At 40.3% G+C, this 27,758-nt stretch overlaps 1 protein-coding gene and 1 pseudogene across 3 annotated transcripts in view; both read left to right on the forward strand.

Moving 5' to 3' along the window:
* FGF18 (fibroblast growth factor 18) overlaps nucleotides 1–3,042 on the forward strand; it is a 117,790-nt gene extending 114,748 nt beyond the window's left edge. For all 3 annotated transcript variants that reach the window (XM_088134996.1, XM_088135003.1, XM_088135000.1), the window contains one exon: nucleotides 1,012–3,042. In XM_088134996.1, coding sequence (XP_087991122.1) covers nucleotides 1,012–1,278 — 267 coding nt within the window. In that variant the 3' untranslated portion in view covers nucleotides 1,279–3,042. The remainder of the gene's footprint in view (nucleotides 1–1,011) is intronic.
* LOC148216991 (uncharacterized) lies at nucleotides 1,499–27,758 on the forward strand (annotated as a pseudogene).

The following is a 27,758-nucleotide window of genomic DNA, read 5'->3' on the forward strand; positions in this document are numbered from 1 at the left end:
AAACTAGATTTTAATACAAACTATATAGGTTTTTTTTTAAGAAAGCAAACCAATATTACATCTTCTCTTTCAAGTGTATATGACTGCAATCTCTTATGAAATTTGACTGGAAGAGAACTTGGCCAGCCATGGAATTGAACAAAAGGTTTGGCTGCATACAGCTACAATTGTGGCAGCAAGGAGACAGTTACAATTTCATGCATGATGGACCCTTTTTTATGGAGGAATAGGAAGGAATCTTTTGGCCTGAGCATGTTACATTTATTTAGAATGCACTTCTGTGCTGGGCTGTTTAAAAAAACAGGAAGCAGCCAGGTAATAAAAATTAAATGTCAAAAGGCTAGATTGCCTAATTGGTATTTGCAAGAGTTATCTGTTTTGCACGTTTTTTTTGCAATTCTGCATAATTCTGGTTTTGTTATTCATGGGCAGGTAAGTGAAAGAATGTCAGCCATCATTTCACAAACTTTTCCCTAGCCATATAAGCTAGAAACTTCCTTTTCTAACCAAAGGACAGTTACATTCCTGAAGGAAACAGAGTCCTGTGACTCCAAACTGTTGGCTTTTACCTCAGCCCTACACTATCATGGCATACATATATCTCTGGGGCAGGGTGGAATGGCCTGAGGCTTCAGGCCCACACAAGGCCCCTGAAGGCCTGGGACAAAGCCCCCAGAGTGCTTCCAAATGTTGTCACCAAATTATACTTTTGAATCTGTTAGAAAGAGGAAATTATTAAATGTAATCATATTTCCTCTATTGAGTTGACTTGGATTTTAATGATGTTCACTTTCACCATCCTCGAAAGCCAGGTCCAGCCCTTGAGCTGAATGTAGCAACACGCCTCTGCCCTTGACGGAGGTTGCAGCTGTAACACTCGAAGTGATTTGGGGGCTTCTCTTCTAGGAGAAGGGGCCTCCCTGCCCTTGTCTTCTAGAAGGGGAAAGTGCGTCGGTCCCATGGCTTGCAGACCCTTGGCACTTTTTGAGCTTCTCTTTGTTTCCCTTGCAGCCGGATGGCACCAGCAAAGAATGTGTCTTCATTGAAAAAGTCTTGGAGAACAACTACACGGCCCTGATGTCGGCAAAGTACTCAGGCTGGTATGTTGGATTCACCAAAAAAGGGAGGCCTCGGAAAGGGCCCAAGACCCGGGAGAACCAGCAAGATGTCCACTTTATGAAACGATACCCAAAGGGACAAGTGGAGTTACAGAAACCTTTCAAGTACACCACAGTGACGAAGAGGACTAGGAGAATACGACCAACCAACCCCAGTTAAAAGACCGAGGCAGTGTCTTGCAAATAAACTACGAAAATAGACTGTACCAGAGAGATATTTTTACACTAAAAATAAGGGAGAAGCTCTATTTTTGTACATTGTTTTTTAATTTTTTTTTAAAAGACTGGGTTAAAAATAGAAATCCACTGGGGAAGCTGTAAAAGATTTATTGTAACTTGAAGAAGAAAAAAATGAATGGCTCTATTTAAATTGACTTTTTTTGTGCTGTGGATTGACATACAGGTGCTTTATTTCTCATTTGGAATGGACGACTTTCGGAAAGGACAACATATTCAAGCCAATCCCTAGAGGGGAAAAAGTTCATGTTAAAAATAATAATAATAATAATAATAATAATAATAATAATAATAATACTATAAAACCAAAACCACAAAACCAAAGAAAGCCAAAGTTCTCCCCCCCCGCCCCCCGCCCAACCCCTGAAAATCCTTGGATAATTCTCTGGTGTTGCAGCCCTCGCAAACATCGCCTGCTGCAAGCTAGGCCGAGACGTGATGGTCTGCTGATCTGTCATTGGGCTTCCCTGGAGGGCTCAGTACCTCAATCCTTTGTAACCTTTCCAACGACATAAGGTGTCACGAGTCTGTGATCCTGCATTGTTCTGCTCACTTCTGGAGAATGCTGCTAATGACCTTCAAATGACTAAGTAAAATAACCTAATACACCAATGATAAGGGAGTATTTTAAAAACCAGCTCTATTATATATATATAAATGCATGTATTATATTTATGCATATAAATGTAATACATATATTTATATATACATATATAAAATATATATGTATTATATTATAAAGCTATTTATTTCATTTCTCTGTATATTGCAGTTCCATGAACCAGGTATTACTGCCTCAGCAATTAAAAATTATTTAAAACACATAGACGTATTACTGCTGTTCATACATTCCCCTGTCCCCCAGCTTTTCACCAAACTACACTGAGACCCTAAAACTTGCTACCAGGGGTTGAGCTCAGTGAGAATTTAGATATCAGTAGTAGAACTCAGAATTTATGTGCCAGGACGGTAAATAAGTGTTCCTCCTTTGTTATGCTAGTCCACCCGTCTCTCCCCATTCCATTGTGTTGACTTCCTGCAAAACACTCAGCCTTGTCCAAGCACAGGCAGAGTTTTGAAATGCGGTATGCAAAGGATTTCTTCTTGTTTTGCTCTCTTGCCCATTGCGTTCCACTGGAGCCAAGCTGCTCGGGGTGTGGGGGGGGCACCTATTATTAAATGCTTAGCAGGGATGTCAGGATCCTGTCACCGAATGCCCCCAGCATGTTCTCTCCACAGGCAGGGTGACCTTCCTGCTCTTGGTCAGCCAGAGGCTGCTGGCTCTTCTATCCAAACTGGAAAAAATCAAGGCCATTAAGTCCTAAAGCCGCTGCTAGAGCTGTATGGAAATGGATTGACCAAATAGCTGTGTGTGAGCATAGCACACTCAGCCTTGGCCTCTTTGGCAATTGGCTGATGACTTTTCCATGCCAACTGGAAGTGCATAATGTAGGTGCCTGTGAAAAACAAAGCAAAACAAAACGAAAAAGGCTGCAAAATGTAAATGTATTTTGGATTGATGTGACAGTCCAGCATAACTGGATCTCTGTATACAGTCGCTATGTAAGCTACCCAAGGAAGTCATCCTGTTCCCAGGACGCGAGCAAGAGGACAGCGAGATGAAGTGGCAAGAGGAGAGGGGAGCCCTTCAGAAGATTATGTACTTTGTTAAAAAATGCACTCTTAGTCAAAAGCCTTTTAAAATAAACTTTATTTTCCTTAAATAAGAAAAAAAGGTATGTTGTGATTGCTCAGAAAAATTGCTAATATGTGCACTGCTGCAGAAATGCTCCCAATGAAGTGAGTGAGAGAGAAAGCGAGAGAGTTTTTTGCATGTGGGAAACTCAGTCATTAATTGTCCAATGAGCTCGTTCTTTCTTTCTTTCTTTCTTTCTTTCTTTCTTTCTTTCTTTCTTTCTTTCTTTCTTTCTTTCTTTCTTTCTTTCTTTCTTTCTTTCTTTCTCTCTCTCTCTCTCTCTCTCTCTTTCTCTCTCTCTCTCTCTCTCTCTCTCTTTCTTTCTTTCTTTTTCTCCCTTCCTTGTTTAAAAATATTCAACCCTCCTATCAAGGTGACTTGCAACCAGCTAAAGGTTGCCCATGTTAAGTTTTAGATTTATTCAGCCTGATGCAGCCCAGTTAGTCTGTACAGAAAAAGGATTCTGACCTGGGTTAGCTATACTGCAACCATGAAAGCTAATGATAGTGGAACAGGAATGAGGGAAGTTCACATCTCGTGACTGGTTTGCACACAGATTAGTTTGCAAATGCTGTTCAGTGCACATCCTGTTCAGCGACTAATTTGCACATAGGCTTGTTTGCACATGCTCTTCAGGGGAACTTCAGGATGAGTCTTGGTCAACCAATAACTTTGTTGAAGAAGGAGAGAAGGTAGGAACATGTCCAAAACACATGAGAAGCACAGTTGAGCGGTTGAGTTCACATCTTGTATCACTAAACATAATGCCCTTAAATGTGTACCTCGTGTCTCTAACAGTCAACTACAATGTGAATTATGTAGCACACAACTTTATTTTATTCTGGTAAGGAACCTGTGGCCATCCAAATGTAGATACAACTCCCAGCATCTCCTACCTACTGGTCATGCTGAATAGGGTGATTGGGAGTTATAGTTCAGCAGCAGCTGGAGGACCAGAGGTCTCTTGCCTTGGTTTTACTTTGAAGCAAGCCCACAAGTCTTGATGTAGGTTGGATCAACTGCATAGACTGGAGTGATTTTAAGTTCCCTTCCACAGGTACCTGCAGGAGCTTGCTGCTGCAGTCAGAATGACGGGTAGCAGCATTGCAGTGTGGCGCAGCAAGCTCCGCCCCTTTTGTGCATGTATCAAAGGCCTCGTGATGCTGTGATGCTGCTTGTGTCCTCCTTCCCTGTAGATGCCACTATTCCCTTCCCAACTATTTTGTTATCAAAATTCAGCCCCCCCACCCCCCCACCCCCATACAGTGATTAGAAGCATTGAACAGTGGCAATATAGGCTCGCCCCCATTTTTTTTTTTTTGGTGCTAATTCTTGTATGGTGTGGAGAAGATGCCATGCAAGATGCTGCTGCTTCAGGAGTTTGGCCTGCTGGTTTCCTAAAGCATAGGCTAGGCAAGCTCTTGAATTCCAAAATTTAGAATTGTGTTTTGGTCCTTCCATTTCATGCACATATATTATATTTCAGGTAATATCACAAGACAGACTGGGATCCCTGCTTGCATATCTGGTAGTCATAGCACTGGCACTTTGGCTCTCATGCAGTTCTCTGTCTTGATGTTAGGTAGTTCTGTGGATCAAGCCTTTTACAGGCATTATTCATGATGAAGCTCAGAAGTGTACATTTGGAATCCTGTTACAATGGTGGGAAATAATCTAAGCAGCCTTGAAACCTTGAAGAGTGTATGTAAATATTTGGGAGATTGCTCTTCTTAGTGCTTACAAACAAAGAATGACCTGGATATAAGTTTTCCTTGATTTATGTGTGCCATGACAACCTTGCCGAGTTAAAGACTTAGCAAACTAAAAGGCCTTTTCCTTAATTATGCTTCAGTTTGCAGTTAGGTGCTCATTACTATAAAAGATGTATCCAATAAATTACTGTCACTACTCAATTATGACTTTTGGCTACATCTACAGGCTTTTATACTGTGAATAATCAAGAAACTCAAATCTATTGAGCAAGTTCATAAAACTGGGGTTTCATAAAAGGACAGAACATTATAATTCTTTGAATTTATTGAAGTAACGACCAACCTCAGCTATTGGGAATCAGGGTTTTGGTATGTAAATTTGTGATTGCCTCAGAGAGCAAAATGTCTTAGATTAGCAGGCATAAGACAATATATAGCATAAGACAATATACAGTAAAGGTGGCAAAGGGTTACTAATCACCTTCAGATAATTCCCAGTGTGAATTAGTTATCATTTGGGTCCTTCACCCCAAATGTTTGCTGATCAGGGATGGATGTGAAACCACTAAAACAAAATCAGAATCATATATAAAGTTATTGCCTTTACTTCAGATACAAGATATGAACTTTACTTTACAAGGGAGATGGTTGTTGAGAAAGGAAGATTTCTCATACGAAAAGGGAGCCAGAAGAATCTCTGCAAAGACATTCAGAAAAGAAGAACTTTTCTGTTTGCTCAATAAATTATCACTGCAGGTAAGTAGCAAGACTTGCTTGTAAGGAACAAGAAGAAATGTCAGCTATAGGGATTTGCAAGGTGGCCCTACTTTAAATTACATTCCCTCTTGTAATGACAACTGGGGTCAAACCTTGGACACAAGATAGTTCATTATGACTAAGATAGGAACAAAAGTAATGTTTCACCACTTCTTCAAGCTTTCAGAGTAATGGGTGGACATTAGGAGATAGGACTGGTAGTAAACTGAGAAGAATGTGAGCAATACTAGAGTCTACAACTCCCATTACAAATCTACATTCCAACTCCGTATATAGTAATTTAAAACACTGAAGGAATGTGATTTTGCAGACCCATGTTGTAATCCTATGTCTTTTTTGTTGTGTGGACAGGATGACAGACAACACTGTCTGCAATTTGCAAAATTACACATTTTCTGTTTTCTCTGGGAGGTCTATGTGACAGGAAACAGAAGATAACAAATGTTACACTGATTTAAGACATTAAGAAAAATGGCAAACCAATTCAAAGGCCTGTAACACATTCCTCTACTCACTTGCAAAGATAAACAAGGATAGTCCTCTTCCAGTGTTGCTCCCTAGATGATCCTGAGAACACTCTGCTCTGAGTCTGGTTGGAAGTACACAACTATCAAGACAGCACCCCTGGAAACCCTCTGCCCCATGGGATAAACATGCTTTATCCCTTTTCAAACCAGCAAATTAGTGACCACTCATTGGAGCAACTTAACAAGAACGACAAGCCCTTGGCTCAGTTACACCAGGGTTCTGTTCCTTTGGACAGTGACCTCCAACAGCAGCTTGACCTCCATGCCTCAGACCTTTGAATTCACAATTGTGACCCAACATTACTAAGAAATGCCAGGTCTAGCCAAGATGAAAGGCCATCATTTGGTGGTACAACACATTGTGTGTGTGTGTGAACTCAGTTATTGGAATTGCCAGGCAGGGCTAAGAAGAAATCTTAATTGAAACCCCAAGGAGTCATTTCTACTCAAAACTGCCATCCTGGGCTACATGGATCATGATCTCTTTCAGGAGGAGATAGCTGCTTCTTTTCCAACAGACTTAGTTCCTTAGTAAATGCAAACAACAACCCTTTACCTCACGGTTGTGATCCGGTATGTGCTTACCTAGAAATAAATTCCACTGTACCCAGTGGAACTTATAAAGAAGTGTTGGACAGTGCCTTCATAGATTTAAAGGGCACCTTAATGGCCTAGTTTGTTTCAGCCCAGACAACGAGAGTATGCCATGTTGTTTGGTATAATTTTTCCTTCTATCCGGCTGTTGCTTCTGAGACAGTTATGGCCTAGATGAGAAAAATAAAATAAAAATAAAAAGGATATTTATCTTAAAGTCAGCCGCTGAGAAAATGAGGGAACAGGAGACCTGTCTGCACCATGGAACCGATCACCCATGTTTGGCCTCTCTCAGTTCTGAACCGGCTTCTAATTAGTCCTCTCTGCTCATAATGTTTTTCATTCCTGGGAGACAGCCATTTTGACACACTGATTTTGGACATACCTTTATGTGCTTTCCCTTCCTAATCCTCCTTTGCTTACAGAAGCCAAAAGGTCTTCCAGCCAAAAAGGAAATCAAAACCTTTTGCTGGCTGCTTCATGTATGAATTAAAGGTGGGGGTGAAGGGTTGTAAGTGGGATCTTAATTAGCCCTTGTAAATGGCCGGGCCTTGAAACCATACCACCTTGGGGTGTGATAGTGAGGACCACACAAAAGCTAAGCAACTGTGCTGTCTGCACCCAACTGAGGTGAAATCCACCATTCACAAAAGCAAGGCACAGTAGAAAGTCTCCGATACACAATGCACTCCTTCAAATGAACTGTAACTACTTAAGAACGAAGGCGGTGGGAACGTGGGGGAAGGGGGAGAACCTCCGCAACCAGCCATGGTGGTCGTAAGAGAGGGAGAGGGGGAAGAAGAAAACCTCAACTCGGTTGAATGTGAAAGGCCAAGGACACAGAACAAAGGGAAGCAGGCTGAGTGAGGCGTTCATGCCTCCAGTTTAGGCCCAAAGGCAAGGGTGATCTTGCAACCACCTTCACAGCACTGAGCACCTGAGATAAAACTCTAACCTATGAGTTCATAAAGTTGTTGTAGTTAATAGACAGCTGCCATCATGGATTTTTCTCTGGCAGCCAAAGAGAGAATCTTTAACTAGCAAGATCCACCAGAAAAGTATATGTTTACTTTCATGTGTGTCTATTCATATCATGTTTGGAAATATGCGCTGTGCTGGGGCAACAAATTATGCATGAAAGCATTAGCCACCATCCTCCCCAGCACATCCATCTACAGTTGTGACCGAAGTCAAATTTTATGACTGGCACAGTGGCATCCTGAGCATCTTGGTTTTCTTTTGATAGTGGCACTTACATGGGAGATACGTCAAAATCTTAATGGTGGTTAAGTAAATTACTTCACACTGGCTGGCTGGAACACTAAGCTAATAGGAGGGTGTAGTTGTAGTTGTTGTTGTTGTAAAAACCTCATTCATTATACTTCAATTTTTTTCAACATAACATTTGCTTTTATTCCTCATTAGTTAGTTATCAGTTGTTTTCAGTGGGAGATAGCTCCTCTACTGCTGTCTGTAACATCTATGTATTACACCTGGTTGGCAATATCTTTTCACAATATCTACTATTCTTTCGCAAGATGGTTCTGGCCAAATTTTCAGCAAATAGGGAAAAAGCTTTTGTTTTAAAAGCCAGACTTTCTCAAACTGATACCCTAAAAATGTAGTGAACTTTCAGGTTGGAGATCTGTTATAGGCAATTTTAAAAGACATATATAAAGACTCACAGAAACCAGACTAATTATTGACTGAAACAGTTGCAAACCTCACTTAATGTAGCTTGAAGAGAGCCTATAAAATGGGAAAATACAGCACAAAATGGACTGAAAATCCTTGAAGGTATTGATCAGATTACAGGAATAACCACAGTAATCAGAAGAGTAGACTTGAATGAAAATCCATCTTGTACATGAAGCACAGACACCTCAGCTTTGTAAGCAAGGTAAGAAACAGATAATATTGGGGACATTTCTTCCTGATAATATAAAATACTTGATGGATGAGAAAGCAATAGGCGAATAATTGTACAATACTGAAACTGGATCTATAGTTGTGCTGGATTTTTTCCAGCCTATTGCAGCTGGTGACACTGGGGGAGAATGAAAGATTTTGTTGAAATCTGACATTCACCAATAGTTCAGTGGGAACCTTAAAAAAAAAAAAAAGGAAAAATCCCACAACATTGACCAGAACACTAGTTTCTGAGTATTGTAACACGATAAATATAAAAAAGACACTCTAAATTCAGTTGTGCAGCTGCTGAATAACAAATAGCAAGACTCCCATACAGAGTAGGATAATATACTGGTCTAACTCCCCACAGCTCCATTTTCTTTTCTTTAACCCTGAAAAGGGACAGGTGGAGTTTTCCTGATCTCTCATTGGTACTGAGCCAATGATCTGTTATTCTGACTGCCTGCTTTCCTGAAGGTGCCATATTTCTATTAATACTCTTTAGAAGAAAAGCTGTGAATATTACTTAGTTTTCAAGTTTGATCTGCTCACTTGCTTTTCATCCACACCCTGCTCAGAAGTGCAGCTGCTCTTGAATCAGGCACCATCTTGCCCTTTGTGGCTGGGGTAGGCTTGAGACAGCTTCTGCCTGGGACTCATAGCACTCTCTGCTTCCACATCAACAGACAGGATGGGGATCCTTGGGGTGAAATGGACAAGGCTACTTTTCCAGCCCAGGGAGAACTGAGGATGCTCAATCAGCAAGGAATGTTATGGTGGCTGATTTTGAGAAGCGGAATAAATATAGTTGTGGAGAAAAGGGGTTAAAATTTGCTGTACATGAAAAAGAGCATGTCTATCTTGCAGGAATGCTGATCAGGAGTACTCCAGTCAGTGGGCTATTGCTCTGGGACGCGCATCTCCAGGAATGATATTGAAGAAGGGCACAATGGGGGAGGGGGGCATATAGAGTGAGAATGGGTATCAGAAATTATGTCAGAAAAAGGCAACTAGACAAAGTCCAGTTCTCAATCCAGCAACACAGCAGAACTATGACACCACATTTATTTATTTATAAGTCACATTTATATAGCTTCCCATCTCACACATTTGGCTTTTCCACAGTGGAAACCATTACTGAGGAGGTTGATGGAGGCCGCTTAACCTGAAGATCAAGAATTTAAAGATGATGGTGGTTGGGAAAAGAGACCTTTGCTATAAGAGCAGCCCACAGCTTAGAAACAGCAGAGAGCCATGGAAGATTTCTGTCTTTGTGAGTGCAAAATGAAGATTTTTGCAACAGCACAGGATCACTCCTTGATCATACAATTCTTTGCTTTATCACCAAAATATAGCAAGGCGTGACAAGTGATCTGAGTACAAGTATGTATATTTATTTATGGCCCAAGACCAATACTTAAAAGAAGACAACATTACAGTATTATTGTTGGTCGCAGAGTCAGTCAGTTGTTTAGACTGGATTTGGCATTTTTATCCACCCGTCGAGTCCTTCCCAAGGACCTGGGATAGGCAAATGTTGTTGTTTGCTGGTGTTAAAGGTATCATCGCAGGATGGAAGCTATTCCAAGTAAAGTTGCCTTTTGCAATTGACTGAGGGTGATTTTGTCAATGCTGATGGTCTTCAAGTGGTGCTCCAGATGTTTTAGGTTTGCACCCAAGGCACCTATTACGATTGGTACATGCTTTGCTTTCTTTTGACACAATCATTCTATTTCTATTTGCAGGTCTTTGTATTTGGTGATTTTCTCCAGTTCTTTCTCTTCTATTCTGCTGTCTCCAGGTATTGCAATGTCTGCTATCCAGACTTTTTTGTCTTTCTTATCAACAGTTGTTAAGTCTGGGGTGTTGTGTGGCAGATGCTTGTCTGTTTGAATTCTAAAGTCCTAGGGCACTTTAGCTTCTTCATCTTCTATTACTTTGTCTGGTTTGTGGTCCCACAAGATTATTATATCTATTGATTATACTTTTATTTTGTATTTTGGTCTAAGACTGTAATTAAAGTATCTATCTCTCTATCATCTATCTACCTGCCATACCTACCTACCTGCTCAGTGTGTTGGGCTTGATATAGATGGTAGGCACAACGAACCCCAGGTCAGCAATCTGCTTTAGAAATTAGACTAGGATATCGTGAACCCGCTGAGATCCACAACCGTGTTTTGAAATTCCCCTCCCAACTTTAATACCAAAATCAATGGAAAGATTGGCTTTGTATGAAGGCAGAGTGAAAATAAGGTCTCAGCACATTCTTGGCATGATTTCATCAATAGGAAGCTTTCGTCCACAGGATCCAGTTCCTTACAGGTTGCTTTGCCGCCTTCGTATCTCTGAGGCTCCTGTGTAACCATGCATTGCAAAGGAGCCAGAAGCAGGACTTTGTGATGGAGCGCATACCTTTACGGTATGTGCTTCATTAAACACCTTTCCATGGAAGCCAAGAGCTTTGCAAACCAGAACGGAAATCAAAAGCTCTTTTTGGCTGCTTTGCAGCCAGACGAGAAAGGGCTATGCTGTCTCTTAATATGCAGAAGAAAACAACTTGAAAAACTGCTGGCAACAACTTGGGTGAGTGTCAGTTAAGCTCAGAGTACCTAGAATGGCTTCATTTTAAGTGGCAAATCTTCTGGTAAACAATAAGTTTCAGTCACCCAGATCTGGGATCAGAGGGCTGGAAGAGGGAAATTATTTAAATGGTCTGCTTAATATTACTGATCTCTGATAGCAACCTGGGCAAGCAGCGTGGGGTTGCAAAGAGGGTTATCTCTGAGAGCCCCAGCATCAGAATCCTTGTCACTCAAAATAATGGAAAACTCCATTGGAATGATAAGTAGGAACTGCAAGCCAAATTCTACTTGGAGTAAATTTTATATTCTGCCTCTTTGACATTCCCCTGCAGTATCAACTGTTCCACTGTGTATCTCCAGCTCTTCTTTTGGAACCTAACCCCTGCAAAAAGAGACTACATTTTATTAGCAAGGAGATGGATTTCTACAGAAAAACCACACAACCGCAAATGCATCAGTCAAGCAAAACTTCCACGTTGCTCTGGAAAGCTTAGGGCCAAGAACTGTAGAATCAAATAATGTAAAACTTGTGGGGAAATCTGGGGGCCATGTAAATGTTTGTTGCTAGACTGAAGCAATTTAAACCAATATGCTTTATTTAATACCCTATGATCCATGTTTAAAGTTCAAGCTCATTTTCTTAGATATAACTTGCTATCCATACCCATAAATAAGCATGTCACACGTTATCTTACTTGTAGTGTTATGTTCCATGAAGAAAACATTAGGGGTGCATAGTGAGTCAGAAATAATCAGTTACTTTTCTATAGCTCCAGAATGTAGGATCCAAGTCAATTAGTTAAAGGTACAAGAAAAACAGGTATTAGCTAATTAGGAATTAATTAGCATTAGGAGAAACTTCCTGATAGTATGAGCCTATTATGGAAGGTGATAGTTTGTTAAAAAATTTCAAACTGAGATTGGATGGCAGTCTATTAGGAATGCTGTAGCAGTTAATTTAGTGCCTCACCAAGGAGAACTGGGATGACCTTTGAAGTCTCCTCCAATTCACTCATTCTGTATTTTGTTCAAAAAGTTTTATATATAGTGGATATCTTGACTACAACCAGGCTGCAAATTCCATAGGCCCTAGAAGGATGTCTCAAGAATTGTAAGTTGCATTAGAATTTCCCCTCCAAGGCCAGAAACAAGCTTCAAACTCAGACAGGGAAATCCAATATTACATTTCTTCTTTTGCCCTCAGCAGTTACATCTGAACTCCTTCCCTCCCAGATATTAAATCTTGGAGTGTGGAAAATGGGGAAGGTGGTACTTGTGGATTGGGTTAGGTATTGAAGAAACTGATTTCTCCAGCTCCATTCCCATTCCAAGGAAATATTTAGACCAATTCTATTCCTGTTCTCAAGCATTTCCTTCCTGTTGCTTGCAACAAGGGGGGATTTAAAAAAAAAAATTGGCAGAGAGAATAAAAAAAGGCCATTTCTCCTTCCTCTCCCCTAGGGAAAATATTGGATCCATCAGACAACTAAGAAACTATTTCACCTTCAGAGCTGGATTGCTCTGTTCTTCAAATTTTGTAGCCCATACTTCAGTATGTAACGAAAGGAAGCAGAATGGTGCAGTTTTATCCCAGTGTGGCAAAGCAGAGGCTCAACTGCTGTCTGTACAGCCCTCTTCATATTTTTCTACATAAACAAGTGGGTGAGACTGATGATGATGACACTGTTGCCATCCTTTCCTTTTAACTGTTATGGTTTCCTGGAAATGTCCTAAGGAATAGTTTAATTATGAAGAGGTACAATTTTCTCATGGAAATCACTCCCAGATTAAATAATGCCCTTTCTGAATTTTTCCAATGTTTATTAAGATGCCTTAATTCATGTTAGGTAAAGAAAGTTTGTCTTTAAATATGAGAAACGAACCTTCAGGATCCTGGAGAGCCAGGAAAGGCAGCAAGAGTGGAAAGCAGTAATTGCCTTGGTAACACCTTTCCGTCTCTGACATATCAGCAAGATGCATCAATGATCATGGTGGAAGAGAGCCAGAGACTCACCTATTAACTAATTCCTGTTTGAATTCTAGCCATATTCTGTATGGGATCATTTTGGAAGGTTTATTTATTTATTTTTCCTAACCTCTAACTCTAGGGAGCACAACCTGAGGCTCCAGGGCCACGTGTGGTTCCCCCAAAGGCCTCTGGATACAGATCCCAGAGACCTACAAAAGATTTTACCAAATTATAATTTTTAGGGGGAAATTATCAAATATATAATTACAGAGTATTCATTAACTGTACAGTGGTACCTCGGGTCACGAACGCTTCTGTTCACAACCAATTTGGGTCACGAACAGCACCGTTTGCAAAATTTTGCTTCCGTTCGCGAACGCCAGATTGGGTGACAAACAGGATCCACGGCCATTTTCCCTGCTGTGACATGTGGTCGTGGCTTCCTGTAGGGAGGGGGACTCTCCCTCCAAGCAATAACCGCCTCCCCACCCGCCTTCCTGTCCTCCACGCCAGAAGTCGCGTCGAGCAAGGTTAGCGTTCTCTCTCTTCGTACTGTACTTTGTGTCATATTTTTGTGGTTTAAAAAAAACAAAACATATGGTTCAGAACGGATTAACCGTAATTACATTGAACCTTATGGGAAAATTTGATTCGGGTCGCAACCAAAATCGGTTGGCGACCAAATTCGGAGGGGTCAGAATGGATTAACCGTATTTACATTGAACCTTATGGGAAAATTTGATTCGGGTCGCAACCAATTCGGGTCGTGACCAGAGTCGCGGAACGAATTAAGTTCGTGAACCGAGGTACCACTGTATTACTGTTTCATTGACTCAATGAAATTTAATCCAATGTAATTTTAGATTTGGCCACGACATTTTGGAATGCAACCTCCAGCATGTCACACAAAGATCAAGTCTTCAGCCTAGGATAAATTGTGCATCCCTGCTTTTATATTTAACCTTTAACAGCTCAAGCTGTTCCCTCTGTTGATAACATGCTCTATTATATGATGTCCAATTGTTCGTATTTCAGTAGGCTTGCCATGTGTCCTATTACAGCAGAGAAGAACCTTGAAGTTGCCCATCAACACTTTGCACCTGGATGACAGTCGGAGCAGGCATTCAGGAAGTCTTTCCAGCTATGGTGAGGAAGATTGTATTTCTATTCAAACAGCCATCACTGAAAATTGTTATGCCAGCTCTGAAAAATCGCTGCATGCCACTACAATCAATGCATGGGATGGCATTTTCTTTGGAGGAGGCTTTTTCATTTAGACAATTAGAGAAAATACCAAATTGCAGTGCTTAACAATGGAATGCAATGACTGGCCCATGAGTCCAAGGCTTTTGTTGCACATTCCAACAATATGCTTCTTAAAATGGATTTGTGGGTAATCTCTTATACAGCTAATGTTAAGGTGCACAGAAAGAGAGCATTGGCTTGGCTGAATGAACCCCTTGAAACTACCTCATTTACTATGTTTCCTAATTTTATATAAGTTTTCACTTGCAACTACAGTACATCCCTTTATTCTCAGGTAGGTAAGTTAACTTAAAAATGAATTTCAGCAACTTAGTGGACTTACTCCCTAATTATTGATTTTAAGACTGGAGATCTACATTATAATCCTATGTATGTTTACTGTGAAGAATGACACGCTAGATTCAGTAGGACCTATTTTCAGGAAAAATCCACCTTGTTCAAGTCAGCCAGTTATCTCTTTTCTGAATACTTGCAGAACTGTATCGGGCATTGTTCCCTTTGGTCCTCTACCCTTTTTACTGTCTCCTTGGTGCAAACATTGACATTCTCCCATGCCGCAAGACTTCCCTCTTGAGTGTTGCAGGTGCAAGAGCAATGGCATCTATGCCTGAATAATAGACATGGTGCTGTGAATTAATTAACTTTTATATTTGAATAGTGGGCTGGGTAGTTGGGGAAAAATTATGTATTCTCAAAATACAAGTCTCTTTTCTCTTCAACGAGAGGTAAGAGGTGGGATTCAAGGAGAGAAAAATGATTTTTTTGTTCTTAGTCTTGGCTGGCTAATGATATGAGGGTTCTTTTATTTCTGTTCAGTGCTGCTTGCTCAGTTTGGGGCAATTTTACAGTTGCTTCAGCTTACTCTTTTTCTACTTCTTTATCCATTTGTTCAGACTATTTACAGTTTATTGAGTTTTCTTTGGTCTGCAAATCTCAGCCTCATGTAATCTATTAAATTGGCAACTAAGCAATTCTCTCAAATGCTTGCTCAGTTGCCTTAGTTGTTTAGTTGTTGTTTAATTACATCTTAGTTGTTTAATGACATCTTTTTCCCCCTTGATTATTCTAGTGTTCAGTTTGTAATTTAACACCACACACACAGGCTTGAGCCTGCTAAACCCAATTAAAAAGAGAAAACTGGAGCCATGTATCTATTAGCTTGTTTCTGGGGAAAGGGGATTTCCTGTTTTATTCCCACCCAGATATCAGGTGAGGAGATGATTCTAGAACAGGTTAGGGAACTATATTCACCTTCCTGGATAGAAATCTTTCACCAGAGGAAACAGCCATATTCAAACAACCTGCAATTAGGTTGAAGACTGAGATCCAAGGAGGAGCCTGGCAGGCTGGTGTGGATCCTCCTCCGTGCAAACAGATTGAGTACTGTTTTGAAAATGGCCAAGGAGAAGATGAGTCCAGGATTTCTAGATCTAGAATATTTTGACAGAATAACAAAAAAAAAAAAAAAAGGGTTTTGGCATTCTCTGCGCTTGCTTTTCTTCTTGCAAATATTTAATTAACAGGAGAGGTAACATTATCAATGCATGAAGGAGTGGAGTTTGGCTGTTCATATATGGTAACTTTGGGGTATCGTTTCTTCCTTGATTGTTCCTGCTTATCTGGGTATTGGGTATTGGCTGCCTGTAGACTTCCAGGTGCAATTTAAAGTACTGGTGTTAACCTATAAAGCCTTTTATGGATTGGCACCAAGTTACCTACAAGACCGCATTTGCCCACTATAATGGACCCAAACAATTCAGTCTTGTCAGGAAAAGCAACTGGTGGTTCCCCACTTTTGGGAGGTGTGGGGGGCTGAGTCACAGAGGTGATGCTCTTCTGTAGCAGCACCAGCCCTCTGGAATGGACTCTTGCAGGATATCAGATTAGTCTGAAGCTTAGTCGCCTTCCAGAAGCAGTTGAAAATGTAGCTCTTCCAGAGGGCATTTTGGGCTTGATGCCTGTTTTTTGGATTATTTTGAATTGTGTTAGGACTATTCTGATTTTTGATTAGTGCATTTTCTGTATTTGGATTTTATTGATTGTGAATTTTAAATATTTTTGCATTTTTGTGAAGCTGCTAAAAGCCCAACAGGAGGATACAATAAACAAACAGACACATCTTCTTTGACCACCAGAAAGTAGGTATGAGCCTAGCATGATCTCTACATAATTCCTGCATCCTCACAGCTCAGTAGCTTTTCAGCAGTGTTACTACCATCCCTCATGAATTCAAAGAATATAGATACATAGATATAAAAGCCTTCAAGAAACATATCATCAAGCTTCTAGTCAATTTGTAACAGTTATAACATGGTACTACTGTTATTATAACATTATACAAAACTTTCCGTTTATTAAGTTTTGTACAATCTTATAGTAACAGCAGTACCATGGATGATGATGATGATGATGATGATGATGATGATGTTGATGATGATAATAATAATAATAATAATAATAATAATAATAATAAAATTTCCAGATTCACCATTTGTTTCCTAGTACTGCAAGCTCTAAAACAAAAACAAAAATAAACTTTAAAGGTCATATTAACATTAAAATCTACAAGGAAAAGGGAATATAAAATACATCTGATCTACCAGGAAAATTACTCAATAGTTGGGGTAATCACTACTGTATAGAACTGACAAGCAAAAAAAAGTGCATGACCCCCAATTTTACTCTTCCTAAATGAGAGAAAAAGCAAGCTGTTCTGAATGGGAACAATACTGCTACATTTCTACAAATAACACCTAGCAAAATAATTTCCCAGCTATTTTGATTCCTGCAGGATCTTGGATTAGAGGTGCTTTTCAAAAGTCATTCTTTATGACTTGTAATTTTCCATATATTTTGGATTATCAAATTTCTTTTTGGGTGAACACCAGCCTTCTTCTAGCTGCCACAGATTCATATACAGGTAGTCCTTGTTTAGCAACTGCCTCATTTAGCAATCGTTCAGTTACATCAGTGATAAAAAAGTAACTTTACGACCAATCCTCGCATTTATGACTTTTGTAAAGCAAAGGAAGTAAGATCATAAGCACAGTTGTGGTTTCACTTGGTGACCGCTTCACTTGACGATCAAGTTGCTGGTTCCAGTTGTTGTCACTAAATGAGGACTACTTCTTCCTTTACATGGAGTGTTCCAGATGCAAAGAGTTTTATATTATGTATGAGAACTTTGTGATTTTATAAGAGAAAGAGTTGATAACTCCCACCATCAAATTTGGGATTATATTAAGATAGAATACTTGAACTTGGTTAATGTAATTATAGTATATCACAGGGGCATTTTAGATGTATTTGGGGGGCTGTATGGAAAACCACTTTTCTCAAATTAGATAAGAGGATATAGTTCATATAGTAAGGTCAGGAATTATATGCAGAGAGCAAAACAGACCTATTTGGCTATGTTTAGTTGTCAGGTTTTCCACAAAATACCAGATTTTATTACAAATTATCAACAGTCAGTATGCTCCATCACAAGAACTCAGCACCATATTGATTATGGCCTCCATAGACTCTTGGAGAACATCTGCAGTTAGTCCCAAAGCATGAGCTGAGGGCACATATGGTAGCTACTTCACTGAAACTAACCAGTATCATCTTAAGAGTTGTAAGTTCTCTTATACATCCTTGTTTTGTTCGATACCTGAACACAAGCTGACAAGACTTGGGTTCTGTGTGTTCTGAAATATTTTTAAATAAAAGCAATCCTAGTTTTCCAGAACATTTTATCCATCAAAATGACAAAATCTTCTTTCCTGTATTTCTACTAGCAATTTAGTAAGTTTCTGTTTTGTATTTTTCCCTATTTTTTTTAATCTGTCAGAAAGTATAGGAAATTGCTTTCACTTTTATTTTATTATTTTTAAGGGGAAGAATCTTTTTGAGAAATCATGACTGGGTCATAGTGAGATCTTCCACTTTGTTTAGTTACAGTATGAGGTGGCTTGAGATATTTTTGGGTTGATTGCACAATCATTTCTATAGCTTTCCTGACTTCTACTAAATCTAAAAGGATGACTTCATGAAAAAAAAAATCTCTCATTGGGCTTTTTCAGATCAAGAAGCACGGGCAGCCATGGAAACTGTAGAATAATGGAAAAATGTGTAAGAAAAATAAACCAACATCATCCCCCACCTCAAAACAATAATATCTCTAAATTCTAATGTACCCTGAGAATGTAAAAAACCCTACCTCTTTAAGCAGGGAGAAAACTTTCAATAGATTAGAAGAGATATTTCAGTCTAGCATTATTATCAACTGAAGAATACCTTGCAGGTGTTATGCCTGTTTTAGGGTTTCCTCTAGCATTTTATTGGCTTTTTTCCCCACCTCAAAATGCTGAGAAACTGTACTATTGGCTTTTTGCAATTATGGCTAGAGTGGTCTTGAGGGGCTGCAAAAAAGAGGCTTGGTGGTTGCCTATAGCCCTGGGCCAATGGGTACCTGCCTCTCTTTTCCTACATGTAATAAACATTAATGGCTCTAACTTCTGCAATTTTCAGCGGGGTGAAACCTTCAATGGGGAATGAGCCTGAGCAATTTCAGAGTATTAGGCCCCGAGAGGTTTTATTTTTATTTTATGAATGGAGGTGGAATGCTGTTTTTCACCGGAATTAGATGACGTTTGAAAGCGTATTTGCCCTTCCAAGGATATAAAGGGGTTTAAAATGAACGTAGAAATAAAATAAAATGCAAAATGTTAATTCATCTTGCTGCAATCATTGCCATTTACACATTTATTTTTGCTTAATTGCCTCTGAAAGGGGTCACTTAGCATATTCTGACTGTACGAAGAGATAAAAATATCATGACATTTGGGTGCATAATAGCAAAGCTGCACAAAGCAGCTTTGACAGAAGGGTCACCATTAAAGACAGTGGAAAAATTGAAACAAAAATAAAACAAAAAGAACAAGGTTTTAAAGTGAGCCTGGGAAAATAAAACAAACTAGTTTCCATCCCATAACCTGCTCCCCCCTTTTAGAGTTAGAAACTGTAACTTGGGTGAATGGTAAAAATTCTCTTACAAAGTTTGATGCATTCAATTGCTGCATTTATTACAGTATATTTCTTTATTGTCTTTTCTTCACAATAAAAAGCAAGACAGTGTGTGTATGGCATCCAAGTAGCCCTGCATCCAAAGTCTTGTATTTGCTAGTGAACTGTGGATTTGCAGGGCGGGGGGGGGGGGGGGGGCTGGGAATAATGGTGGTTCTTGACTCTGAAAAGGCTGATGATGACAGTCCTAGAAGAGCACCTGAAAACAGAGGATTAGGCCAACACTAAGTTGGTTGCACTGAAGCCCCATCAAAATCAGTGTGGAAAGTTATTTATGGCTTGTTCCATTGATCTCTCCAGAGGAAACTGTGTGTAAACTGTGTTTGCCTAGAAGACTGTATCCAATCCATAGCCCCTTTATAGTTTCTTCAAACTTCCATGTGTTTTATGCTAGTATAAAAAGTACCTTCATTTCTGCCAATCTGTCCAGCTCATTTGCTTTCTTCTGGCCTAAAGGCAGCATGATCATAGCCTTAGCTGACTCCAGAATGAGTCCTGGAAGGGAATAAAAACAGTATATTTCCTTGCCCCACCATTTCCCTCCCTTTTTTCCTCCCTCCTGGTGGCCAGAGTGGATGTGAGGAGATCTCTCTCTCTCTCTCCCTGGAAACTTGTCCCTTTGAACTCTCAGTAGGGGGAAGGGGGGGGAGAAAAAAGAAGGAAACCTTTTCCAGGGAAAAGAAAAATCATCCCAGCAATTTCCCAAATATCGAGGGCTTGTTATTTTTAACTGAGTTGAGAGAAATGTGGGGCAAGGAGTAAACACACGACATGAATTTAGCAAGGAGAAGAATGAGGAGGAACTCAAGGAAGCTGAAAGGAAAGAGTTGAGAAAAAAAGGAGAGATGTGCAAATGATTGCCCAGGTGTGCAAGTGGGTGGGGTGGGGAGAAAGGAAGCCACGGAGCTCATCCAAATCTGTGGAAGGGAATCCATGCCCCCCCACCCCCCCGGGAGCACCTGAAGTAAGCCTTCGGGGAGGTGTTGACTTTAATGCAGGACAGAACTCTGCTGTGGGGAGTGTTTTAATCCTATCTCTGTATTTGATTTCCAGCTGGACCTGAGCGCTCTCCCTTGTCTCTGGGATGCAAGGCCTACAGCAGGGTTCCTCAACCTTGGCAACTTTAAGACGGGTGGACTTCAACTCCCAGAATTCCCCAGCCAGCAAGGCTGGCTGGGGAATTCTGGGAGTTGAAGTCCACCCGTCTTAAAGTTGCCAAGGTTGAGGAACCCTGGCCTAGAGTTAAAACCAGGACTTCAAAGGTATTTTGCCAAAGATATTTTTTTCCCTTGAGAAAATGTTTCCTCCTTTACCCCCAAATCAGCCACCTTAGTGGCATTTTCTCCAAATATATCCTTTGGAGAAAATTATGATTGCCGTTTCCTTCCTTCAGTGCCCTGGAAATACTAGTGCAGGTATTGCAAAGGATGCAATGTGGCTGGCAGGCTGCCAACAGCATCTCTGCGGCTACTCCTTTGAGACCAGTGGCCTTCCTTAGTTCTTTAGAAAAATTAAGTGAAATTGTTCCCCTCATTTCTCTGCACGCAAAGGGGTTGGAGAGGTCTGAGATGCCATTTGTGCATTGCTCTACAGGTCCCGTTGGTTTTTGGGTTTTTCTTGGAAGCCTACGGAAAAAAATTAGTGGGACACAACCCAGAGGTGGAAAACCATGACCTTCTCTCAAAGAGAAGTGCAACACGTGAAGCATAAACCTTTGGCTGGTTCCACACAATTTATTTTCAGTCAGTCTTGACAACTGTCAATGTTAGGACAGAGCAAGGGTCTGAAACTTTTTCAGGAAGTGGGGGCTGTTATCCAATTTCACAGTATGTTGTACTGGCAAAATTGGTAAGTAAATAAATACTATTCACATAAAATCAAAACTAATGTGAACTCATTTGAGAAAACGTGAAGTTGGGCTATCTCATAAGATTTCACATTTTTAAACTATAGTAATTATCATGGTATTCCAAAGAAGTAATGGAGAAAAAAAAAAGATATTGTCCCAGTTTCTCAGAAATTACCTTGGCATTCAAGCTAACGCGGGGAGACAACTGCTCACTGTGTGTCAGCAATACATTTTTGGCCCACAGTAACGTATGTAGTTTGAAAGAGCTGCAGCTGTTGGGCAGAGTTTTATCTTGAGTTTGTTTCTAAGAAATAGTTGCATTTTGGCCCGTGTATATTATGTTCCTTCATTTCTTCTTACTATAATAGGTTACTGATATTACCAGGATATCTGACTTTGTGACTTCTTTAGCTTCTTTCATAGTTCCAAGTGCTAACACCCTTGTCCTATTAAGGGTTTAAATCAGTGCTGCTGATGATTGTGGGGACCCCCAGTTAAAAATGTTTTCCTATTGTTGAATCAGGAAGCATCATGCAAAATGTAACACAGTTAAAAACAAAGAAACCCTTCATGCCACAAAGCTCCAGCAAATGGAGAGCCAGATTTGTGTAGTAATTAAAGCACTGGACTAAAAACTGGGGATCGTGAGTTCTCCCTTAGTCATGAAAGCTGAGTGGGTGACTTTCAGCCAGTTATTTTCTCTCAGCCCAAACTACCTGTCAAGGGTGTTGTTCTGGGGAAAATAGGAGGAAGCATTATGTGTGCTGCTTTGAGTTGTACAAAATAAAGGCAGGATGTAAATTAAATCACTCAGGTAATAATCTAAGCTCTGTCTATATGTGGGATAAGTTCCTGCCTACTTTGCATTGTTGCTCATACAAACATCAAGCATAGTCTGTGGCCTTTAAAAAGTTCCTTATCCCAGTATATAGATAGACAGAGGTTATTACAATCACAGACCAGAGTTATTATCCCAGCGTATAGGATCTCAGCCTGAATTCATCTTTTCAGTGTCTGAAGAGCAAAGTCTGTTTTAGTACATTTTATTAGTGAGAAGCTGTCAAACAAAGTTCTTTTGCAACGCTGTGTACTTCAGTGTCTTGCCTCAATCTCAAGACTCAACAGTGGTGGTCTTATAGGTGTGGCTGTAACTTTTCTAGCTGGAGAAATGAAGAACAAGAAAGAGATGGATCACAAATGAAAGAAGGCAGAAACAGAATATCCTGAACTTCATCTCAGAAGGATGGAGGTGGGTAGGTGAAGTGGTATCCTGAGGCCTCTGTTTGGATAGGATTTCTGGAGCTAATTCTATGATGGGGCAGCTTTCCCACTGGCATTAGCCCATCTTTCCCTTGTGCTTCCTGTATCTTCCATCCCCATTGTCTGGGGCTTATGTTTTCCTGTTCAGCAAAGTTGGGGAGGAGGAATGAGATCAATACCTTTTTAAAGGAGTAAGTCCCACTTTTCCTGCCTCAAAGATCCAGTTTTTGTATACCTACCAACAACCTTATTTTATTTACTTTAAGACCATAAGAGGTTGTCCAACTGGGCAAAGCCTACAAATCTTCTCAAACAGTATGGGCAAAGTCACAAAAATGTTCTTCATCCATATAGGAAAAGAGATGTCTACCATTTAGGAGATTGCTACAGGTGAAAGGATGGAAAGGGCTGCTGCATTCTTACTACTTTATACTTGAACCCAAAGACTTTTCCCAAGATTCTAATAGCCTTAAAAAAATGTCAAAGACAATTTGGATCTGATGGCTGGTGTGGGTCTTCCGGGCTGTGTGGCCGTGGTCTTGAAGTTTTGTTTCCTAACGTTTCGCCAGCATCTGTGACCGGCATCTTCAGAGGGCAGGAGCACAGACAGGAGCAGTTGGGCACAGAGAGAACTGCTCCTGTCTGTGCTCCTGCCCTCTGAAGATGCCGGTCACAGGTGCTGGCGAAACGTTAGGAAACAAAACTTCAAGACCACGGCCACACAGCCCGGAAGACCCACACCAGCCATCGTATGCCGGCCGTGAAAGCCTTCGACAATACAATTTGGATCTCCTTAACTTCATATGTGAAGTCTAGATATTTTGTTCCTCTCTGCATTAACTTGCATTATAATGAATCTCATTTACCAGTTTGGAACCCATTTGTTGTCTCTGCTTCTTTTGGTTTCACCATCCTGAATAATTTGGTACAATCAGCAAATGTGGTAGATGCACGGCTCACTCCTCATTCCAGATCCAAGTTTTATGAACCAATGTAATAATATTTTAGCACTTTACTGTTTACTTCCAACCAGTGAAAACTGTCCTTTGTACAAACTCCCCTGCTTTTTGCTTCCTGCCATTTATCCAATTGCCAATCCATACAACAATCCATCTCTTATTGCATGATTGCTATGCTTCGTTACAAACCTAAGGGTTTGGGAATTTGTCAAATACTTTTTGGAAAGCCAAGTAAATAATATAATGCCAGATCATTCTCACATACAAGCTTGTCAACACCCTTAAAACTCAATGAGCTAACTTAACAAGGGAGTAAATGATCCATTACGCTCAGCTCTTGATCCCTGTGGAGAAAAAGAACTCATTTTTGACATGTTTCATACAGTGCATAGTTTTACTGGAACTAACAACCATGTTACCTTATATTCTGCAGCAGCAGGTTCTCTACTTTAAAGTGAGGTCACACATTTTTTACTTAAAAAGCCAACTGTGAAATAACATGAGCCAAAAAATTCTGTGTTTAGTTTTGGCAAACTCCCGGAGCTTTATTTCTGTGCCCCTATTAACAGGTTGCATGAGAAAGATATTTAGAGCCTCCTAGATAATCTATATTTATTTGTTCATTCATTTATCTACTGAATTTTTAGACATTGCTGTCAAAAGACTCTGGTGGTTTACAATGTTGTAAACAAATACATTAAAACATAATAATAATGACAATACCCCAGTGAGGCACTAGGTTATGGGGTTTGCATGCTCCAAAGAGGATGAACGCTATGCCAGAGGTTCAACCATACTGGACAGGTCTCATCAGAGGAGCCAGACGAAGAGCGTCTCTCCCATAAACAGTATGGTGAGACGTAATTTACAGAAACCTATACTTGGATCGGTCGTCGCCTGGGTCAACAAGGACCGTGCTAGGTGTTCTAGTTCCTGGACATCTGGTGACAAGTGGGCTACAGGACTCAGGACTGTTGGCTGAGCAACCAAGCCAGCAGCTGCAGGACTACTGAAAGAAAAGTTGTTTACCCGTCACAAATATACAAAGACTGAAAACAAAGAAATAATGATCTGCTATTACAAATCAAGACAAACAAGAAGAGGATTTCTGAAAAGAATACACTGGTTCTGGAAAGAACATCCAGAATCAGAAATAACAGAACAGAGGCTAGCAGATCAATGCTAATTTATAATACGAAATAAAGTATACACAGAAGTAGAATTGGAAGAACTGCAAAGATCTACCCAGGGCAAAGAAATTGAAGCCTTGCCAGAAGTAGCTCAGACTGTAGAGGCAAACCAGGGGGAGTTGGCAGTAGAGGAAGCCAGCATAGCTATTGAATCATTTTCATTCCCAAGTCAGGCACCCTCTCCTCTGCCTTCTCCTCAGAAAGAACAAAGCCCTCTAACTAAAAAACAAGAGGAATTGAAACAAAGAATAACTGAGCATCTAGAACTGCACAAAAAGAACAGAATAAGGTTGCCTGCATTGAAGCTTGTTACAAAGAAACAGCTAGCACAAGTATTAAAAGATGCCAATAGTGTAATATCAGATATAAGCACCAGCTCACTGCAAGAAACAAACCAACTGATGTACAGCACAGCTGCAGTTATAACTGAATACCTTGGATGCAAGATCAACAAACAAGAAAAAAAAAAAAAAGCCAAACAGCGCACCACCAAAGTGGAAGATCAGGTTGGAAAATAAGATCAGCATGCTAAGATCAGATGCAAGCAAGCTAGAACAGATGAAAGAAAAGAAGCTGAAGAAGAAAAAGACCAAAGAATATCTAATCAAGAAATATCACTTAGAAACAAGGAAGATCAAAGAAGCACTGGAAATAATAAAGCAGCAAATAACAGCCATAGCCAAAAAGATCAGCAGATATGAAGCTTGAATTGTACACTATAGGCAGAATCTCCAATTTCAGTCAAATCAGAAACGTTTCTACCAATCCATCAGTGGAGAGACTGCAATGAACCAGTCAACACCTGACAAAAAAGAAACAGGGCATTCTGGGCGCAGCTATGGGACAACCCAAAGAAATACAACAAGAATGCAGCTTGGATAAAGGAGGTAGATAAGAATAAAAAAGAAGCTGAAATGAAAGAACTTGTAATATCAGCAGAAATGGTGGAGAAAAGGGCAAGGAAGATCAAGAATTGGTCAGCACCAGGTGAAGAAAAGTATGGTTTTTGATTGAAACATCTGACTGCTCTGCACCCACTCATTGCCAAGCAGTTTAACAACATACTGCAAGGAGGTGAAACTGAAGATTGGTTAACATCTGGCAAAACCTACCTGATAATAAAAGATCCAACAAAAGGGGGCAGCACCAGGCAACTACAAGCCAATTACCTGCTTAACAACAACTTTCAAATTGCTAACTGGCATGGTAGCTGATGCAGTCCAACAGCATCTAGTTGAAAACAAGCTCTTTCCATCTGAGCAGAAAGGAAACTGCCTAAACAGCAGAGAAACAAAGGATCAGCTCCTAATTGACAAGATGATTTTGGAAAACTGCAAGAGAAGGAAGACCAACTTGAATGTAGCTTGGACTGATTACAAGAAGGCATTTGACTCCCTGCCACATGATTGGATAATCAAGTGCCTAGAAATAACGGGAGTCAGTAGAAACATCAGAAGCTTTGTGCAAAGATCAATGGCACAATGGAAGACACAGTTGCTGGTCAATGGTGATAGACTGGGAGAGGTTAATATCAAGAAATGAATCTTTCAAGGAGACTCACTATCACCACTACCGTTTGTCATTGCATTGATTCCTCTGTAAACAATACTGAACAAGTCAGGCCATGGCTACCAAACATCAAAAACATCTGCCAGGCTATCCCACTTCCTTTACATGGACAATCTGAAGCTGTATGGAAAACACCATCTGAAATAGAATCGTTGCTCAACACTGTCCTAATATACAGCCAAGATATTGCAATGGAGTTTGGACTAGACAAATGTGCCATCCTTACCATCAACAGGGAAATAGTGAAAACTGAAGGAATCAAGATGCCCTATGGAAATAACATCAAGAGTCTGGATGAAGAAGATCACTACAAATACCTGGGCATTCTTCAAGTTGACAATGTCAAGCACATTGAAGTCAAGAAGGTTAGTAGTTACATCATGAGAGTGAAGATCTTAAAGTGCAAACTCAGTGGAGGAAATGCCATCAAGGCAATTAACACCTGGACTATTCCAGGCATTAGATACACGGCTGGAATAGTGGACTGGACTCAAGCAGAACCAGAAGCCCTGGATAGGAAGACCAGAACAGTAATGACAATGAATCATGTTCTTCATCCACACAGTGATGTTGACAGACTCTACTCACAAAGGAGCATAGATGGGTGTGGAATGTTGCAAATATATCAGACAGTTGAAGAAAAAAAAAAAAGGGCATTGGAAGAATATTTGAAGGACAGTGAAGAAGATGCATTGAAGCTATATACCATGAAGGCTTACTGAATACTGAAGAGACCAAACTGGCCTACAAGAAAGACCAAATGAAGAATAGAAAAGAGACATGGCAAGGCAACGTATTACATGGCCAGTACACAAAAAAACTAGCAGGCAAAGCAGACAACAACAAGACCTGGCAAAGCCTAAGTTGAAGAAAGAGACAGAGGGGCTAATTCTGCCTGCACAAGACCAAGCCTTAAGAACAAATGGATACAAAGCCACAATCAAGAAGACAGCAACAGACAGGAAATTCTGCCTCTGCAAAGAAGCTGAAGAGACAGTGAACCACTTAGTTAGCTGCTGCAAGGAGATTGCACAGACTGACTACAAACAACAACATGTCAAAGTAGCAACAATGGTGCATTGGAATATCTGCAAGAAATACCATTTGCCTGCAAGCAAGAACTAGTGGGACCACAAAACAGACAAAGGAATCGAAAATGAAGAAGGTAAAGTGCTCTGGGACTTTAGAATTCAAACAGACAAGCACCTGCCACACAACACCCCAGACTTAATTGTTGATAAGAAAGACAAAAAAGTCTGGATGGTGGACGTTGTAATATTTGGAAACAGCAGAATAGAAGAGAAAGAACTGGAGAAAAATCACAAAATATAAAGACCTGCATGCCTGTGACAAAAGAATGCAAAGGCGCCTTGAGTGCAATCCCAAAACATCTGAGCATCACTTGAACACCATTGGCATTGACAAAATCACCATCAGTCAATTGCAAAAGGCAGCTTTGGAACAGCTAA

The sequence above is a fragment of the Python bivittatus genome, unplaced genomic scaffold (genome assembly GCF_059951505.1).
Source record: "Python bivittatus isolate LINGU-HERP-01145 unplaced genomic scaffold, Pbiv_v1 ctg000020_np1212, whole genome shotgun sequence".
Taxonomy (NCBI): domain Eukaryota; kingdom Metazoa; phylum Chordata; class Lepidosauria; order Squamata; family Pythonidae; genus Python; species Python bivittatus.